This window comes from Heloderma suspectum, chromosome 2, assembly GCF_057233095.1.
Source record: "Heloderma suspectum isolate Gila_16-S chromosome 2, 16-S_ref, whole genome shotgun sequence".
In the NCBI taxonomy this organism is placed as follows: Eukaryota; Metazoa; Chordata; class Lepidosauria; order Squamata; family Helodermatidae; genus Heloderma; species Heloderma suspectum.
The window spans coordinates 187,714,572-187,735,126 of NC_139459.1; the positions used below are offsets into that span (position 1 = coordinate 187,714,572).

A 20,555-nucleotide genomic window follows, 5' to 3' on the forward strand; every position below is an offset into this window, starting at 1 on the left:
AACACATCACCACCCTCCAGCACCTGCTATCTGAGGCCACTGCCTCATTTGCCTAACAGTAGGGCTGGCCCTGAATGGAGGGTATAAGCACTGAGTTCTCCACCGCCTGAGTTGGAGTGCTTCCCAAGTAAGCATCTGAAATGGGCCACAGACTCACATTATGAATAGCCTTGAAACCTGCCTTTTCTTTTTTGTGCCTCTTAACTAGGTTTTCTTGGTATCTCACATCTTTCAACCCTAGACATTAGAGAATTTTTAAAAGTTGCATATATTTCAACAGTTCCGTGTATGCCAAATGAACAATGGTGGTGAGCCTTTTCATTTCCTTAGCAAGAGAGGCTGGGACCATACTTGCCCATTAGTTCTACTGAGATAGAAGCAAGTAGGCTTACCAGCTTTTTAATTTTTTCCGCTGCTGCTTCTGTCCCTTTAGCAGCAGCCTATGCTGAAATTTAGCAAGTTGAAACTTTTCCTAACACGCCAGAGAAAGCTTTACCGGTGAAATGTCTACATCCCAGGCTGCTGTTAAAAGGCACAGGCACATGTTTGGTAAAAATGTTGGCAACCCTAGAAGGAAGGAAGAGAGGAGGTATGCTAGCCAATTAGGACTTCAGAGCACTTGAATGGCTATGTTCCTTCGGCACATTTTTCCTGTATGAATCAGGGCTTTTATGCAGCAGATAATGAAGAGGAGAACCATTTCTATGAACCCACGCATTCTTTTAACAAATTATTTGATCAGTTCTTGGAGTGGGTGAAAATTCAAGGAAAATGTCGAGATTCCTATTCAAGCAAAAGGAATCCAAGAAAGTTTGAGGGAAGCTGAAATAATTTTGATTACATTAGTAGAATTCCCCAGAGTGGGGAGAAACCCTTACGAAATGCACCTGTTTCATTATTTAGCACTGCCAAATCCAGGGATTAGGAAAGGTAAACAATATTTTAAACAGAGCATAAAGAAAATCTTGCTAAAATAGAAACCTTATATTCTCTGTACAGAAGTATATATTATCTTTGTAGGGGTAGTAATGGCCACTACATGAACATAAAAAGGATTAAGCTAATGAATGGGGGATAGATTTATCAAAGAGTCTTAGCCATGACAGTTAAAAATAGACTCCTGGAAGGTTCACAAGCAGGGCATGATGGAGGTAGCTGTCTCCTATCCTATGTCCCTGGGTCAGGTTCTCTGCGGTATACTGCCTCTGTATAAGGCAGGGGTGCAGAACCTCTTTCTGCTGGAAGGGCAAATTTTGTTTCGGGAAAGCTCTCGCGGGCTGCATTCCAGAGGTGGGCGAGGCCAAAGACAGAAGCAGCGGGGCCAAAAAACCCCCCAAATCCCAGCATATTAAGCTGAAAGCTCCTACTGCCAGTAACGAAAGCCTTAGGAGAGGCATTTCAACCTTTTAAAATGGGAAACAACTGCAACAGCCAGGAAACCATCAAATGATTGATGGTGAGGGGAAAGAGGGTGGGGCCATTGGCGAACCCTGAATGGGCTGGATTTGGCCCACAGACCTGAGGTTCATCACCTCTGCACTATAGAGGGCGTTCTGATCTCTGTTTCTCTACTGGCCACCCAGGGCGCAGACACAGTGGGCAAAAGGGAGGAAGCAGCAAAGTGACCGATTATTTGGAAACTGAATGTGTTATTGTGATATTGCTCAGAATGGAGTGGGACACTGGGAGCGAGTGAGCCAACTGGTGGGGACGAGGGAGAGGGCCTTTTCTGTGGTGGCCCCCACTCTGTGGAACTCCCTCCCTAGGGAACTCCACCATGCCCCCTCTTTAATGAGATTCCGTCGTGCATTAAAAACGTGGTTGTTCAGGCAGGCATTTGGGGTGGGTTAGGGTATTTTAGGAGATGTTTTTACTGTAGAATTTTATTGTTTTAAACTGTTTTATTGTATGTTGTACATCACCCAGAGTGGCTGGGTGACCAGCTAGATGGGCAATTAATAAATTTAATAATAATAATAATAATAATAATAATAATAATAATAATTTGATTAGGGGAGCAAGGATACTTGAATCAGCCGTGTGGCCGCCCCTCTCCTCCCAGAACTATGATTCCCAAGGTCCTCTGGGGAGAAGGAATAACTGTTAACCTAAGTGTCGTGTAGATAATCCCTACAACTTCTAGGCAGCATGAATCGCAAACCATGACTAGCCAAAACGCCAGCGTGCAAGGGCTCTCGGGTTAGCACCCGCTCCCGGCCAGCGAAGGAGTTGCTACCTTGGCATCCGGAGGCCCTGCTTCCTCTCGAATCAGCAAGAGGTGGCTCTGCCCATCCACCACCACCTCCTTCTTGAACTGGCCCCCTGGAAGACAGAAGACAACAAAGTAAGGGTGGGGAAGAGCTGAACAGACAAGCCAAGCAGCCCTTTCAGTGGAATGGGCCAAGGGGACATTATTAGCACAGTTCTCAATGTAGACAGCTCAAGCCAGAGATGGGAGGGAGGGAAGTAGTGATTCACAAGAACAATCCCAGGCAGAAGGCTTGGCGGGGGGGGGGGGGGGATCTCAGTTCAGGGATCAAGCACCTTGCCGGCAGATGGTCCCAGGTTCAATTCCCAGCAAAAAGGATCCTAGGTAGCAGATGATGGGGAAAACCCCTCTCTGCCTGAGACCCTGGAAAGCCACTGCCGGTCAGAATAGACACGATGGATAAATGGTCTGACCTTGGATGAGGGAGCTTCCTATGTGGCACGCCTAGACAAAATGGAAAGGTTTCTGCTCTTTGTCCCCCTTTGTTTCTTCCTCCATTCCTAAACTTCGTGAGGAAAGGGGAATCCCTGAGTGGATGTGCAAGGGGGGGGGCTGGGCACTGAATAGGAGCTCCAATCTGGGGAGGCCAACTCACCCTCCGTCGGTTCCAGGCCCAAGTAGGAGCCCGTCAGGTAGCGATGAACAAGTGCTGATTTCCCACTCTTGATGGTCCCAAGAATACCCTGGGGAGGTCAAAGAACAGAAGTCAGGGCAGGGTGAAACTCAACATAGTACAGCGCTTGGCTCTCAGGATGTTTTAAAACAGGGGTAGGCAACCTAGTGCCCTCCAGATGTGTAGGTCTACAACTCCCATAATCCCTGACTATTGGCCATGCTGTTGGGGGCTTATGGGAGTTGGAGTCCAAAACATCAAGTTGCCTACCTCTGTTTTAGGAAGATGCTCTCCTCACAGTTTGAGACCTTTCTCCGCCCCAAATATTGCCCCATCATCATGCCTGGGACCAGAATTCACAGAAGGAGGGGGAGTCCCCCCTTGGAGCACACAATCCTGAGCAGGGATGGGCAAATCAGTCTAATTTTGGCCCGTGTCACTTTCAGATATGTACACCCATACATCTGTTCCATGACATTTCTGCATTAGTCTGTGATCTTAAATGAAAAAAACCCACACGGAAATTTAAATATTTATTTTTAAACTTATTTACTCTCAAAGTATGCACTTCTAAATGTATTTTGATACTTTTTTTGATCTGAGAGCTGAGTTGAAACATTTGGGAAGCGTGGATAACTAAGTCCCAATCTCCACATTAATCCAGAAGAATGCGGATCAGGTCAGTTCATATTGGAATCTGGAAAGACCAAATTCCTCAAGTATCCTTACTCCTAAGAAAGCCTAGTGATAAGGCAGTAACACAGGGAATAGGAGGCCACTGCAGCTGCTGGGAGAAGACAGCAGAATTACTCATCCACTCCTGCCCTAACCCTATTTTGAGGTTAGGCTAGCTCTGACACTGAATTATTTGTTCCAAAGTTAGTACAGTGTTATCTAAGATAAGAGAATCAGCATGAATAAATTTAATACAATTGGACTACAACTGGGCTACAGATGTAGATCTGTGATGTTGTATGGAGAGACTACATGTCTTGTGTTACTTATCTAGCTAGTGCCATCAACTCGAATGGTACTTTACAAAAATGTTGGAAGACGGTCCCCGCCCTGAGGATCTTGCAATCTAAGAATTTGATTTTTAGAATCTAGAACATGGGTGGGAACCTGTGCCCCCCGCCAGATAGTGTGAGACTACAACTCCCATCATCCCTCACCACTGGCCATGATGGCTAGGGCTGATGGGAGTTGCAGTCCAACAACATCTGGAGAGCCACACATTCCCTAACCCTGATCTAGAATCATATTCAGTACATGTATAAGCAATGAAGGTCAACAGACACCTACCAGTCGTAGCTCAGGGATGGAGCGGCCAAGGGTCCATTCCTGGCTGTTTGCAACAGCCTCTGAGGAAAGAAAGAAAAATGGATTAATCATAAATAATAATAAGCACATGTTCAAAAAGCACCTCACATAATTATATCACTAATGCTTTCAACAGCCCTGTGAGGTACGCCAATGTGGTTATTCCCATATTGCAGATGGAGGAAGCTGAGAAAATAGGGAATTGCCTAAGGCCATGTAGTGAATTTGCAGCTGAGACACAATTTCAGTTGGAGGACTTGCTGGCTCACAGCTCATGCTTTTAGCCACCATGCTTCCCCTAGATTAGATCGGAGGCAAGTGCCTCTTCCCAGAGCTGAACACCCTCCTGCCAGATCCCTGTTCCCAGTTTTCTGCAGAGACAGGAAGTTGGGGACCAAATATGCTATTGTGGGCACTCTGCGGAATACAGAGAAGAAAGACAGAGATGCTCTAGCCCCATCACGTACCCATCAGCTGCTCTGTGGGGACAACCCCCTTCACCCTTCAGCTCTCCCACGCACAACAGTTGGTCCTTTGTGCTACTTTGGGGGCTGCAGGAAGAACAGGAAAGGCAGCTGCAACCGGGTGCGCACACAGTACAATACAATACACTTCCCAGGTCCCTGGGACAAGTGTCACAGCAATGGGATGCATCACTCGGGCCATAAAGAGTCAGTTCAAGGCAAAATGTGAGCAGCCTGGGATGCAGGAAGTGAGGATAGAAGCAGGTGTTCTTGCTGGTGCCCTGGGAACATTGCTGGGGGGCAGGACTGGAATATTTCACTCTCTTAGGCACCAGCACCCAAGGTTTTAAGTGGCCAGTTCTGAACCTGGCTGAGAGAAGCATTCCGAGGCACCCAGATGCCTTGGAGTTTGCCAACCTTTGCCGGTGTTGTGCCAAACCTGGCACCTATGCACAGCAAAAGACTGTGGTTGCAGGGAGGAAGAGGGCTATAGGGAGATGTCTTAGTATAGACAGACCTCAGCTCTGAACCCTGTTCTCCTTATCTGTTTTAAGTGTTAATAAAGAGAGTGCCTCTGAACATATAGAGCAGCCTTCCCCAACCACAGGAGCTGTAGTGTAGCACATCTGGAGGGCCCAGGCTAGGGAAGCCTGATAGAGAGAGCATCTTTCTTCACTACTGCCTGCCTGCCTCCACACCTGTGGTTAGGGGACAGTGTAGCTCCCTGGCAGGCTCCATCTGCAGCACCTCTCTTTTTAGAGGCCAGTGACAGGGTGCACAGAAAGGAGGCAAGCCCATTTGTCATTATAGGTTTACATCCCTATACTGGGGCCATGGCTGGGGAGTAGAGCACCTGGTTTGATCCCCGGCATCTCCAGGTTGGGCTGGAAAAATTCCTGCCTGAAAACCTGGGGAGCCATTGCTGCCAGTCAGTGCTGACAATGCTGGACCAACAAACTGATTCAGTATAAGGCAGATTCATATGTTTCAAATGTGTAGATGCTCTTCCAAGGAACATATACTGTACATAATGGACAACTTGTGCCCACTCACATCCATGCAGGTTTCCACTTCTGCACAGCCTCACAGTCCATTTTTGCACACGTAAGTATATGTGCGTTTATAGGTCTCCGCACATGGACCTGTCGCTTTCACACATTCACATGCATGTTTGACTCCATATTGTTCCGAAGCAGTTCCTGTTAAGACACAGCAATGGAACTACCCTAGCCCTCCTGCTGAGTTCCACATCCATCTGTGGAGATCTCCCTAGTGGTGGTGGTGGTGCTGCTGCTGCACACCTGACATAACAACAGCTGGTAGAGAATTGCATGCCAATCATAAAATCACTGGCAGATATTAATGCCACTGCATGTCAGCTATTAAATGTTGACATGAGATGTCGACCATCAAAAAAGGTCAAATAGCAAAGGATGTCAAATTCAGATTTCAAATATTTGGTAGATATTCAGCAAATATCCAAGTATTCAGAGAAGCTCTGGAGCATATTCAACATCCAGGTTTGTAGAAGAGAATATTTGGGACCAAACTCAGTTCAGCTCTAGTGATAACATACCACCACATGGGCAATCCAGTCATCTGTTAACTGCCCGCCTGCTTTTGATGAACATTTTACTACATATCCACACTGGATCAAAAATCTGGGGAAGCCAAAAAGTTGTAAACATTCTCACCATGTCCACATCCTATTACTATCATATTGAGCAGCAGTTACATGCATGCTGAGGCCAATGGTCACCTAAATTTATCCCCAAAGAGCAAGGGGCTCTTTCTGAATACCAAGCTGCCAAGACTTAAGCATGCCTGGAACTCAGGCCCTCTGACCTGAAACCCCCTAATCTTAGGCATGTACACGTTTGTGATTGCTTTTGAGGAATGTGTGTGGCAGCACAAGGGCACACTTTGTACATGTCTAGAGGTGCTCTATTAATTTAATGTGCTGCATGGGTGAGCTGTGGCATGAAAAGGAGATGGGAAGCTGGCCCAAAACTCATCTGAATGGAGCCACAGAGCAGCCACGGATATTCTGCTGGCTAGCAGGAAGCAACCTCTGTGAGAACTAGAGGAGGTACTGGATGAGTTCAAAGCAAGTCTGATCAGTGTGTGAAGTTGCTGGGAACTCAAAGAATCTGGACAAAACTCTCTCCTGACAGCAGTATTATAAACCTAACTCTGCAAAGTATGTCTCCCGTGTCTTTCCAAATTCCTCATGTGACCAAGTGGATCCAGATTAAAGTCCCTTGCTTTAGTCAATTTAGAAATGATTTTCCAGCTCTGTACTCTTCCTCACAGGAGCTAATGCTCCCATTGAAGATTATTGCCAATATTAAAACAGTTGACATTCCTATCACTTTCTGTCCCCCAGGTTTATTAATTCTCTGTATTTTTTTTATTGATTGGGGTTTTTTAAACTGTTTTATTGATCATGTTGTGAGGCATCTTAAGGGCCTCATATTGAGGCAAAAAGGTGGGACAGAAATGATATTTTAATAAACTAACAAACAGAGTGACAGACCGGGATCATGGGAATACTTTTTCAAATTGCTGTGATCACAGAAAGGGCCGCTGCTGTCACTGTGGGAACAGCCTGCTCACATTAAGATGCCTCCATGTGGTCTCTACCTGGCTGTTTGGAGAAAATGAGCACCCTCAGTGGAGTGTGAGCTGACTCTTAGCCATCCAAACCAGCTTCTCCCCACACATTGGGGAGGGGGAGACACAGTCACAGCTCTCTTCTCCAGGCAACTTCTGCCACGTTTGAACCCAAGCCCAGGCTTTAAGGCTGTCTGACAGAATGGCCCTTGCCTTGCGCACCTGAGCATCAAAGGCAAACACAGACAGCCATGCACAAAAGCACAGCTAATGCCTTTTCCCGCACTCTCTGTGTGTGTTACTATGAAACTGTTGCTTAGCAACAGCATCCTGCACATTACCAAGGTAACCAGAGAGAAAAGGGGACAGGGATAGCAGGCCCTGCTGGCCTTTTGCTATGGAGCCAAAAGGGCATCACTGCTGCCCACTCTGAAGCAATGCCACCCCTCGTTTGACTAATCTGGCTGCCACCCACAAGCCCGTCTACCTCACTCTCTGTGATTCCAGCACACATTGCCGATGCCATTTTTTTTTCTGGCAGGCTTCCTGTGCCTCCAACAGCTGTACAATGGGCAGAAATTCAACAGGCGCAACTGTCCCCAGCATAGACATGCAGTGATGGGGAGATGTGCACCTGATTAATTTCTGCCTGATGCAGCTGTTCCAGGCACAGAAGTCCTGCCAGACAAAAGAAGTAACTCCTACAGTACACAATGCATTTTCTCCTTGTCTCTTATGCAACTGTGTCAATTGTTCAACCGCCAACCTGATACCATAATTCTCACAAGCTCTTTGGATGGAATTTCCCATTCTGTGACCTGGCTTTAGTTGTCCAGCTGAATGCAAGAGTGAGACAGCTATTTGACCCATCATTCTGGCATTGCAGCTCACGTGCTTTTTCCAACACAACTTATTCACACTTTAGCTAAAGAAAAAATATGTAAGCTGAGCCTTGGGTAACAGTCACACAAACACTTAGGCCTAGAGTTAGAAGAGACCTCAAAGGTCATTGAGTCTGACCCCCTGCCAATGCAAGAGATCCAGTACAGTATCCCTGATGGGTGGCCATCAAAATGCCTGGTCCCTTATGTGGATTTGAACCTGTGAACTCCTGAGCATGTAAATGTCCCAACAGTCTTCCGCTTTTCTCATTGGAAACTGAATCGATGTGAAAGTGACAAGACAGCAGGACATAAGAACGTAAGAAGAGCCTTGCTGGACCAGACCAATGGTCCATCTAGTCCAGTATTCTGTTCACACAGTGGCCAGCCAGCTGCCCACAGGAACCCACAAGCAGGACATGAGTTCAACAGCACCCTCCCACCCATGTTCCCCAGTAACTGGTGTAGCTTTCTGCCTCTGATACTGGAGGTAGCATATAGCCATCAGGACTAGTAGCCATTGATAGACTTCTCCTCCATGAATTTGTCTAACCCCCTTTTAACGCCATCATTACATCTTGTGATAGTGAATTCCACAGTTTAACTATGCACTGTATAAACAAGTGCTTCCTTTCATCTGTCCTGAATCTCCCACGAATCAGCTTCATGGGATGACCCCGGGTTCTAGTATTTTAAGAGAGGGAGAAAAATGTCTCCCTATCCACTTTCTCCACACCATGCATAATTTTCTCCTTCAAGGAAAAGACATCCTTTCTTCCAACTGTTTGTTTCTATCAGCCTTCACCAATCTGGTGCCCTCCAGAAGCGTTAGACTACAACTCCCATCCTTCCCAGCCAGCATGGCCATGATGGGAGTTGCAGTCCAATGCATCTGGAGGGCACCAGGTTGGGGAAGGCTGGTTTATATGAACATTAACCAGAGCAGAGCTGTCTCCTCCCTTTCTCAGGGTGCCTCTATTCTTGTTGGTAAACAGGGCTTCCATTCATTCTAGGAAGCTGTGCAGAGAAGTCCGGGTTAGCCTGACATGACTGCCAGTTGAAGAAAATATGGGCAAGGTAACCACTGTGTAGAAACATTACAAATGCCACATATACTTTCCTGAATAACCCTCGCAAAAAGATCTAAAAATATTTGTGCTGTTCAAAGGATTGCAATCTGTCTCTAAGGCCACATGGCCCTTTTGCCCTTTTTTTTTACTGCAACATACTTGACGCTTTCAAACTGTGGCGCTGGAGAAGACTCTTACGAGTCCCCTGGACTGCAAGGAGGTCAAATCAGTCCATCCTAAAGGAAATCAACCCTGACTGCTCATTGGAAGGACAGATACTGAAGCTGAAGCTCAAATATTTTGGCCACCTAATGCGAAGAGAAAACTCTCTGGAAAAGACCCTGATGCTGGGAAAGACTGAAGGCAAAAGGAGAAGGGGACGGCAGAGGATGAGATGGCTAGATAGCATCACCAATGCAATGAATATGGACTTGAGCACACTCCGGGAGAGAGTGCAGGACAGGAAGGCCTGGCGTGCTATGGTCCATGGGGTCACAAAGAGTCGGACATGACTGAACGACTGAACAACAACTTGGGCATCACTCAGATGTGCATGCAATCAATGTCCCATCACTTGAATTTTTAAAATTAGTATTTATTATCTATATCTATATAAATCCAACATAGTGTTCAAATTCCTGCTGAGCCACAGAACACCTTGGGTGGTTGTGGCCCTGGACAAGTCTCTCTTGCTCTTTCTTTGCCTCTCAAGAGTTCTTAAAACAGGCATCATAAGAAACAGGGGGCCACCATTGCTCTGTACCTTTCTCCCTCTCTTCTGGGTAACGTCTGATTTTACACAGCACATGACACAACATCACCCTGTACATTTCTCTGCTCCCACCTTGGAGCATTAGCTGTTGCCGATGGGATGAGGGAAACACCCAGCGCAATCACTTCTTGTATAAAACAAAATGTTATGAAGAAGGGGAACAAGCAACAGCAGCCCCCCCCCCCCCCGCAAATGACTACCCAGAGAACAGCAGGTGCAAAAGCAAACTCCATTTCATGCTTGCAGTCATGATGGTGATATGATTTAAGTGAATTTAAAATGCAAAACTGCACATGCCCAGAGTACTTTCATAATCAATCTGTTGTTGTTGTTCTACTGTATCGGGAAGGTAGAAGAGGGTGTAAAACATGGACTACCAGGGGTGTGGGGGACAGAAAGGAAGAAGAGAGATCTCACTTGTGTGCTTTACAAGTAATACATGTGGCCATGGTGGTGGTGGGGGGGAGAAATAAGATAATTAAGCTGAGGGTCTAAAGTTACCCAGCTGCACCACTGGCAGGGCTATGTCTCCTAAAGATAGCCCTCCACCCTAACCTATCTATAAGGTTATGGACAGCATTTTCTGGGCCCGGTACAATGGGGTAAAGGGTCCAATCTCCACAAAGGAGTGCAGTGACTGTACCTGAGCAGAGGCCTCCAGCTACCTCCAAAGGGTGATGACATCATCAATCCATGCCATTCCTTAGTGTAAGTTCAGTGGAGGCTGCTGGTTCCAATGTCAGTGGGGTGGTGAATCCGTTCTGGGGTTCAGTCAGAACTCCAGAGGAGCTATTCAAGATGCTATCCAAAGGAGCTATCCACTGCCCCATTGACACTGAGCAGGGGGTTGGACTCAGTGGCCTTGTAGGCCCCTTCCAACCCTACTATTCTATGATTCTATGATTCTATGACATCAGAGCCACCAGCCTCCACTGATAAGCACTGGCTGTAAATGACTAAAAACCCATCTTGGTCAAAATTACTTCTCTGCCTACCGTAGCCACGTTTGCCCATCTTTCGTGTTGTAAGGACTTCAGAACGACTCGCCATGTGGCCTCTTCTGCTACAACAGCAACTATGCCGTTAGCAAGATTCCACGACCTTCGGTTCTGCCCAAAACGCCATTTCTGACTCTACTTTCAATTGAGTCTTGTTTATAGTGTGTCTAGTTTCATTTGTGAAATTCTTCTTTTGTTGGTGAATACTTTCAAAGTATCCTGGCCTCTGGCCAATGCATTAAATACATTTACCTTACCATACCAAATTACAAATTGGGGTTAATATAGCCGTCTCCATTGCCAGGGGTGGGGGGAGGAATCATGATTTAAGCTCATGGGAGTAATGTGGCAGTGGGGGGCAGGGGGAAGACATTCACTGCATGCACAGTGCAACTGCTGTCCCAAAGTCCATACGCAATTCTTTTGTGAAGAAAAATTCCTTTGACAGGCCTGGATCTCCCCTTTCAGTGGCTGCCTGAGGCTGACAGTGTTCCCTCATCTCAGGTTGTTACTTAAGTAAGGAGCAAGCAGTGTGTACAGGAAGCTGCCTCCCCACCCCTTCCCTCCAGCCCCAATTGTAGCTGTCTCTCTCCTGGGCTGATATCTCAAGACCTGGCCTCAGAGCTGCAAAGGAGGTAGAATGTGGGGATGCCTCATGTAGCAGCACTGATGGCTTTCCTGGCTGCGAAAGGAAGATTGCTCAGTGGTTAGCTTACAAGGGGTGTATGCTTTCAAGCCCACAGCTTTCAGTCTAGGTCACAAAGATGACCAATTTCCCAGCAGACATATCCATGTCCAGCTCCCCTCATTCTCCAATCCAGGGGGATCTCAAACTTCACCTGCATCAACATGAGTAGGGGCCATGCAAACAACATTAAGATGGCTGTAAGGATGACAAAGAAACCAGGCCTTAAACTTCAGCATGGTTCACACATTTGTCGTGTGCAGAAGCACATTTCTACTCTTTTCTGAACAAGGAGAATCAGGTGTTGTGATGTCGTCTGAGGATATCCTGGAGTTCTCATCCTCTCTGCTTTCTAGGCAGGAAGCGTTCTCTCTTTTCCCTTCCAAAGGACTGAGGGTCAAAAAAGACATTACTTTAAATCTGTATCTAGCAGTTATGTCTCCCTGCCCCCATTTTTACTCAAGTGTAGATGCCCAGCATCTGGATCATAAAACAACCCCCACACTAGGGTCCTGAATTGGATCAGGCCCCCTGCACCTACCCTAGAGTAAAAATGGGGTGGGGGTGGGGGGGAGGCATAGCTACTAGACACAGAGTTAAAGTAATGTCTGTTTTGGCCCTGCAGCAGAAGGGGTGGAGGAGATCCTACTCCGATAATGATCACAGTGAACAAGCCATACCCACTCTTCTTTGCAGGGGTCGTATTCTTGCTCTATCCATGCTGCAGCCCTTCAGACCACCAAGCATCCCTTTGATGGCTCTTTGACATCCTAACGGGGTGAAGGCTGCTCCATGAAGAAGTGGCCTAAGACATTCTGGTGTCTGAGGCAGAATAGCCAAAGGTCAACCCCAATGATGAGAAAGCTACAAACGCATTAAATATGCAAACACTCCCCAGCTTCTCCAGGTACAGCAAGGAAAGAATCCTGCCTGAGACCCCAGACAGCTGCTGCCAGTCAGTGTCAACAATACTGGGCGAGATAGACCGAGGGTCTAACTCGGTATATGGCAACTTCCTGTGTTCAAAACCTGGAGCTGACACTGGTATCCCTCAAAAGTCTGCCACCGGAGGCAGACAGCATAACCCTGTCATAATAGCATGGTCAGTGTGGAGACCCAGCCATGTGTCGTTGCTTGTCAGGCAGGCTGGCCAGTTCCACCCTGTCACTGCAACCATTTGGAGATGGGTGTGTCCTATGCAGGGCCTCTTTGAAGAGAAAAAAAAAAATCCAGATGCTACAGAGCCATTTTAGAGATGACAGGCTGCACGGTTGGATGGGTTTAAATTACCAATTCAGTCACTCCTCCTGCTGCCAACCTCACGTACGGGAGACCCTCTGTGGAAACCATCAGGCAGAGGTTTGACAAAATCCATGGAAAATGATCTAGCCTCCGACCCCCACCCAAAAAACGAACATGAAACCAATTTCAACTCAGTGTTTAAATATCAGCAATAATAAAAGCAGCAGCAGGCAAGACCCTCTCTCTAGGCAGGGCTGAAGCACTCTATTGCTATTGGGGGAATAATTATCCTCTCAGCTGCTTCTGAGCTCCGACAGGCCAACGGGCATGAAGCAGCCAGTTTCTAGCCCATCTTCCCCAGGCTGCTGGCAGCTCCCATAAATTAAACAGCCCAAGCAGAGCTATAAAAAACGCTGGCTCGGCAAACCTTGAAAATACGCACATGATCGAGGAGGCTTGTCCCCCACTCAACAAGTTGTGCAACAGCTCTGCTGGTGATACACTGCGAGACACCCCCGAAGATAGGCTTCCATGAAAACCAAGGGATACGACAAGAGCCCCGTTGGATCAGACCAAAAGATCCATCCTGCACAGTGCCCTGTTTTCCACAGCGGGCAGCCACATGCTTCCGTGAAGGCAACAGCCCTTCCCAGGGGTTTGGCTCCCAGCAATGGGCATTCGGAGAAAAGCTGTCCCTGAGCATGGAGCCTCCATTGAGCTATCATGGCTAATCCCCCCATGACTGCCTCCCACACGCTGGTGCCCTCCGGAAGTGCTGGACTGCAACTCCCATAATTCCCAGCCTGCATGGCCATTGGATTATGCGAGTTGCAGCCCAACACATCTGGAGGGCATCAGGTTGGGGAAGGCTTCTCCATGAAGTTCAGTATTTATTTGAAATATTCCTCTGGCGCCTTTCAGGGCAGGACCAACACAAGGAATAAAACAGCACAAATGTCAGCGAAACAACAAATACCACCAGTAGAGATATCTGGATCTAGCCAGTAATAAAACTTACAACGAAACACAACCGGGGAAAGGCCAGAGGAAACAAGGAGGTCTTCAGGGCCTTCCTAAAAGCCTGCAATGATGGGGCCTGACGGAGCTCTGACAGGAACATATTCCAGAGGTGTGAGGCCACTGCGGAAAGGGCTCTCTCTCATGTACTTGCCCACGTAAGTGCCCTCAAAGGTGGGCAAGTAAAAAGGGCCTCTGTTGCTGTTCTTAATGTGTGGGCAGTCTGATATTTTAAAGCCTGTGGTCATTACAGCATCTTATGGGAGAAAATTCCATATGTTAATTATATGTTGTGTGAAGAACTATGCTCTTTTGTCTGTCCAGAATACCTTCTTTTGTTTGTCCTGAATGTACTGCCAATTTCACTGAATGAATTGCCAATTTTTACTCCTAAGACAGTAGGAGACAGCCTATGTCTGTCTACTCAGAAGTAAGTCCTATTGAGTTCAATGGGACTTATTCCTATGTAAGCATATATAAGATTGCAACCTCTGGTCTCTCCCCACAGCACTTATAATTTTATAAACCCATGTCATCTCCCCACTTAATCATGCAACACCTCCCACACACACAACACTAAAAAGCCCTGAACACTTTAGCTTTTCCTCACAACGGAATATGCTCCAACCTCTTTACTGTTTTGGTTGATCTTCCATGCACCTTTTACAGCTCTACAGTACCATTTGTTAAGATGGTGAAATGAAAACTGTACACGTTATTCCAAACGTGTACAGCTACAGCACCAGAAATCTGTATAAACACTATTATGATGCTGGCAGTTACATTTTCAGTTGTTTTCCCTAATAATCCCTAGCACAGAGTGTGCCTTTTCTCACTTCTGTCACACACAAAAGGCAGAACTACAGATTACGTGTAGTTCCATGATTCTGTTTATGGATGGCATTTTGCTTTGTTTTGTCACCAAAGAATTTTACTACACAGGCTGCGATATAAAAGGAAAGATCAGTTGCAAAGGGGGCAGGACTTGCTTGACTCTTTCCCATCACAGTGGTGCAGCTAGGGCTGGAACTTGGGGCCAATGTTCAGAGCCCCACCTTCCAGGGAGCCCCCAAATGACCACCCAGATGGTGGCAGGTGATGGAGGAGGGACATACAAGCTCAGCATCAGCTCTGTGTCGGAATGGACATGTCGGGGCCCACCAAGGATGACGTTGATCACTGCAGCACCCTTTCTTTATTTTTTAAAAACATTTTAGAATTGGGGACAGCTGGTTGGGCATGTACATTGTTACAGATATCCTTTTTAAAATGTTTAAATATAGATTATCCTTTTCTATAATAACATGATGTTCATTCCCCAGGAAATGTGTTTGACATCAGGGTTGCGGAAGCCAATGCCCCTTCATTCCTATAGTCGTGATGATGCTATGATTTAACTGAGTTTAAAATGTGAAACTGCACATGCTCAGAGTATGTCTTTCTTTGTGTATCAGGGTTGGCTAACAGTTTTGTTTCAGGGGGAGGTTGGGTCTAACATATGAGGAATGTGGAAGCAATTATAAAACATGGAATGGCAGGGAGGGAGAAAAGTTAGTTATGTGCTTTACAACTGAAAAAATACACATGACCGTCTAAAGCCACCTCCTGCACCCACCGCAAGAGCATTAAGTCCAGGGTCTAACTTTCCCTAGCTGCACTACTTTTCCCACAGACTGTTTTCCCACTAAAAAGAATCCCTACCAAGCTGCTTTACCACCCATAGGTGAAAAGATACAACGGCATGCCCTAAGGACCTACAAAAGAACTTCTGCTTTGGATCAAGGGACCTAATATTTCTCCATAAAATGGGCAACAAAAACCTTAGGGCCACAGTGAAATTAAAGGCAGAATCCTATGGATGTTTACATAGAAAAAAATCCTACAATTCCCAGTATTCCCCAGCCGTCTGGGGAATTGTATTGTAAATAATGTATTGTAAATTGTAAATTATGTAATTGTAAATTAGGAATTGTAAATAATGGGAATTGTAGGACTTTTCTGCCTAAACATGCATAGGATTCCACCTTTAGAGGCAGACAGTCACAGCCTTCCTCAACCTGGTGTCCTCCAGATGTGTTGGACTATAGTTCCCAACATGCCCCAGCCAGCCATGACTGGCTGGGGCATGCTGGGAGTTGTAGTCCCACCACCCCTAGCAGCTACTGCCCTACCCCTCTCCCATTTTCCCAGTTCTCACTGAAAGAAATTCCAAATCCTTTTGAAAATGGTGGATTTGGACAGCAAAAATTGGGCAACATGATAGGCAGATCTACATGCATCTGCTTCACTTTTGCAATTTACACTGGTGGAAGAATTTGGGTTTCCTTCCTGCAGAAAACACACACAGCTTTAGCTATACTGTTTGAATCTGACAGTCCAGGGCTAGTTCCTAAATAAAAAGGTGCTGAAGTTCTTGTCCAGAAGGGCCAGTGTTAAGGGTAGGCATGGTGGGGCACCTACCATGGGCCCACACCTCAGAAGAGGCCCACTCACAACAGCCCCCTGTATTTGCTCCTTCCCTTTACCACTGCAAGCCACTTGCTCACCTGCCTCTCACTCTGGGCCAGACAAAGGTGGTGGTGAGGAGGAGGAGCAGTAGATGCCATGGCCTCCTTACTCACTGGCTCTCTGCCTGGCTAGCAAGCAAGTGGTAGTAATCATGAGAAAGGGGATGAGGAGCAATAGCAGCTGGTGAGGGAGGTGGTGGGCTCTCCCACACTGGAGGCACTCAAGATGAAGCTGGACAGCCATCTGTCAGGGACGCTTTGGCCTGGATTCCTGCACTGAGCAGGGGGTTGGACTTGATGGCCTTGCAGGCCCCTCCCAAACCTACTATTCTATGATTCTATGACCATGGTGGCGAGAAGGTAGGCCTCACTTTCTGATCAGAGAGCTCAGATGCTTAACCCTTTCTGATGGGCAATTTGTGGCTGATTCGTGGAGAGCAAAAAGCATTCTGTATGTGCTCAGAAGCACTCTGTTTTATTACTCTCCCTTCACCTATTCTGGGGCTTGGAAAAGAGGTCTCGAGGCTGTGCCATGCCTCCTGTTCAGTCCCAAGGGATTTGCCTGCAAGAGCCGCCAGGGACCCCGGAGCTTGTTAATCTCCGGCCTCTGACTCACAGACCCCATTGAGGAGCAGAGCCCATTCCGCAGCACTACGCCAGGGGCTCGGTGTGCACGTTCCAGTCAATTATGTGCGATGATTAGAGCCGACAGCTGCTGGTTGCCAGTTCTAAAGGCTCAGAAGTGCGATCTGGTGCCAGAGCACCCAAAACAAAGCACATTTCTAATAAATCTCCCCCCCTTCCCCCCTCCCCCCCCCTCCCGCTCTTTCTTTCTAAGCTTGCTGCATACTGATTCTCTGGAGCTGGTGGCTTTTTGAAATGTCAATCAGCAAGGATCAAAGGGAAAGCTGGAGAAGTCATTTTACACCCTTATAATTCCTCCTGATTAACACATCTGCTCAGACAGAGGTTTATGGTTGGGAGAAAGAGAGGGAGAAAGAGAGGAGATGGAACCAGGGCATCAAACGCAGACTGGCACAGCTGTCTAGGGGATTTTGTTCCTACAGCAGATCTAAGTGCTGGCTGGGAAATGGAGGAGATGGGAGATAGAATCATGTCATGCTTAATGCTGCAGCTGAGGTTCAGACACCCAGACCCTCTCCCTTGTAGCATGAAGCCACTTCATTGCTACAGGTAGGAAAGGGACAGAAGCAGCGCAGAATGAAGGGAGGCAGGGATAAAACAGACACAGAACATAAGAAGGGCTCTGCTGGATCAGACCGAGGGTCCATCTAGTCCAGCATTCTACACGGTGGCCAACCAGCTGCCTGTGGGAACGTTCAGTGTTAGTCAGGTTCTAAATGAACAGATCAAGCTGGTCTTGAAGAGACCTGTAGATGGCCAAGCAGAAAATGTCTGCAAAGGGAATTTCAGCACTAAAAAAGGAGACACAGAGAGAGAGAGAGAGAGAGAGAGAGATTCCACAGACCTTTTTTAGCTGTACCCCCTACAATGTTTGAAGTGTACACCTAAACAACAACAAAAAAGTGTGTGTGAATATAATATGTAGCATGGGTAGGCAACGTGCCTCTGGGTACTTTTCTTGGCTCTCGCTGAAGTGCTCTACCATTTCTACTTAAAAAAATAATAATAATAAATTTTCTTACCGCCAGCTGAGATTGCTGCAAAATAGGTTTCTCTGAGTGCTGAAAACTGTGGGTTCAGAGGAAGTTTAGTGTGTTGGGGCTCAGACCCCACCTCTGCCTTGTACTCAAGTCTTTGGGGCAGGCTACTTGTCCTTTGCCACACCTCCATAGCAGCCATTTTGTGGTGGTGCCCATGACAGTTTCTCAAATGGCCAAATGTGCCCCAAAAGGTTGCCTACCCCTGACATACATGTTCCATCCAAATACTCTCATCAATTTGGAATGTCTTCCCATAAGGACTGGGGAAACTGGAAAGGGTTGGCTGTAGGGGCAGAGGGTAGTAAGGGGCGGGAAGGGTGCAACAAGGAGTCATGTCGGGTACCACAGCCCTATCTTCTGACCATGGGCACTTTTCCAAGACTGGCTGCAGCTCTGTTTAATGCAGCCTCTGGGGCAAAAACCTAGGTTTCATATAATCATAGGGTTGGAAGGGGCCTACAAGACCATTGAGTCCAACCCCCTGCTCAATGCAGGAAGCCTGATTCCCAGGCAGTCTCCCATCCAAGTACGAACCAGGGCTGACCCTGCTTAGCTTTGAGTCTAAAGGAAGGCTGGGAGGAAATGCCACATCCCATGGTTTGTCCAGGTATAATGTGTGAAATGGCCCTGACCCATCTTTTAAAAAGGACTGAGCATTATTTGACAAGGAACAGTACCCCAGCCCCAGTGCTATTCCTATTCATACAGCACTTTTAATTTACACAGTGCTTTACAATCCCTGCTGCATTCTTTCAAAAGACAACTGTGAGGTTGGCCACTTACTCTTATTGCACTGATTATGAAATGGAGATGGAGAGGTAAAGACTTGCCTAAAGCCACACAAGTCTATGGTAGTCATTTGATTTGAACCCAGGTCTCCCAGACCCAAAGACTCCAGGTGTAAGTTCAACTAACTGTCCCCTGGGTTCATACACTGAGAGGCCCATGACATCACAGTGAGACAGGCTCATGACATAACAAGTGAGATGGTTGCTTAGTGATCAGAAAAGGGCAACCAAAATGATCACAGGTCTACAGCCACTCCCCTGTGCGAAAGGTTACAATGTCTGGGGCTTTTTAGCTTAGGAAAAAAGGCAAGTAGGAGGGGACATGTGGATAAAGTCATGCATGGCATGGAGAAATTTCTCCCTTTCTCATAATACTAGAAACTGAGCTCATCCCATGAAAGGTGAATGGTGGGAGATTCAGGACAGACGAAAGGAAGTACTTCTTCATACAGCAGATAGTTAAACAATGGAATTCGCTACCCCAGTGTGTAGTAATGGCTGCCAACTTCATCATCTTTTAAAGCTGTCCAAGCAAATGCTTGGAGGATAATGCTATTAAGGGCTACTAGTCATGATGGCTATGTATTTCTTCTGGTATTGGAGGCCCTATGCCTCTTAATACCAGTGGGAGAACACCAGTGGGAGGGTGCTGTTGCACTCATGTCCTGCTTGTGGTGTACCATAGGCATCTGGTTTGCCACTGTGGGAATGGAACGCTGGACTAGACAGTTCTTTGGGCTGATCCAGCATGGCTCTTCTTATGTTTATAATCCAGAGCAGGTGCCTTTTTTTGCCTCCAAACCATAGTTTTGCCAGATTCAATTGACGGCAATTTTGTGCGTGCTTGCTTTGGATTAAGTTCCCATTGAACTCAGTGGGTCTTATTTCTGAGTGAACATGCATAAGTTTGGGTCATCAATGGCTCTGATTTGATGCAACAGAAATAACTAGAATGGGAGCTAGCTCAATATAGTTTTAATTACACAGAAGGTTAGACTTAATGACCTCAGTGGCTCTCTTTGGAAGCATTGGAACAAGCTCCCAGTAAAGGTGAAAGACATTCCCAAGAAAGAGTAACTGAAGAGGAGATGAGACTGGCTCCTTAGCAAAGCTGATTTGAACTCAGCACTGGGGAGGAAATCAGCACTCCTCTCAGCCAAGAATGAGTGACTATAGGCATGACAGGTACATGGCTGAAAAGAATAGAACTTTGATGGGTGCGTACAAAACCAGAGAGGGGGGAAAACAGATACCTTTATGAACTCAGGTGGTAGCAGCATGCAGAACATACCTCATTCTCAATCACTGGGATGTGCACAGACCAGCCTTCCCCATCCTGATGCCCTCCAGATGAGCCAGACTACAACTCCCATCATCCCCACTGGCATCACGCTGGCTGAGGATGATATGAGTTGTAGTCTGACACATCTGGAGGGTGCCAGGTTGGGGAAGGCTAGCACAGACCTTTGCTGTGACATACTCCAGGGCTGGGCAGATGGTAGACCGCAATCCACCGAGAGATCCCTGCATGATTTGCAGTAGATTTCTGACTCCCAATTGTTTAGCAATAGCAGCAACAAAATGGCTATCCTCTCTTCCACCCACCCTAAATTATACTGCCAAAATTAGGA

The 20,555-nt window shown here is 46.9% G+C and overlaps 1 protein-coding gene across 3 annotated transcripts in view; it reads right to left on the reverse strand.

Annotated features, from left to right (window-relative positions):
• AGAP2 (ArfGAP with GTPase domain, ankyrin repeat and PH domain 2) overlaps positions 1 to 20,555 on the reverse strand; it is a 152,846-nt gene that overhangs the window by 35,309 nt on the left and 96,982 nt on the right. For all 3 annotated transcript variants that reach the window (XM_084836813.1, XM_084836811.1, XM_084836812.1), the window contains exons 2-4: positions 4,185 to 4,243; positions 2,865 to 2,952; positions 2,237 to 2,322 (exon numbers count right to left, since the gene is read on the reverse strand). In XM_084836813.1, coding sequence (XP_084692939.1) covers positions 2,237 to 2,322; positions 2,865 to 2,952; positions 4,185 to 4,243 — 233 coding nt within the window. The remainder of the gene's footprint in view (positions 1 to 2,236; positions 2,323 to 2,864; positions 2,953 to 4,184; positions 4,244 to 20,555) is intronic.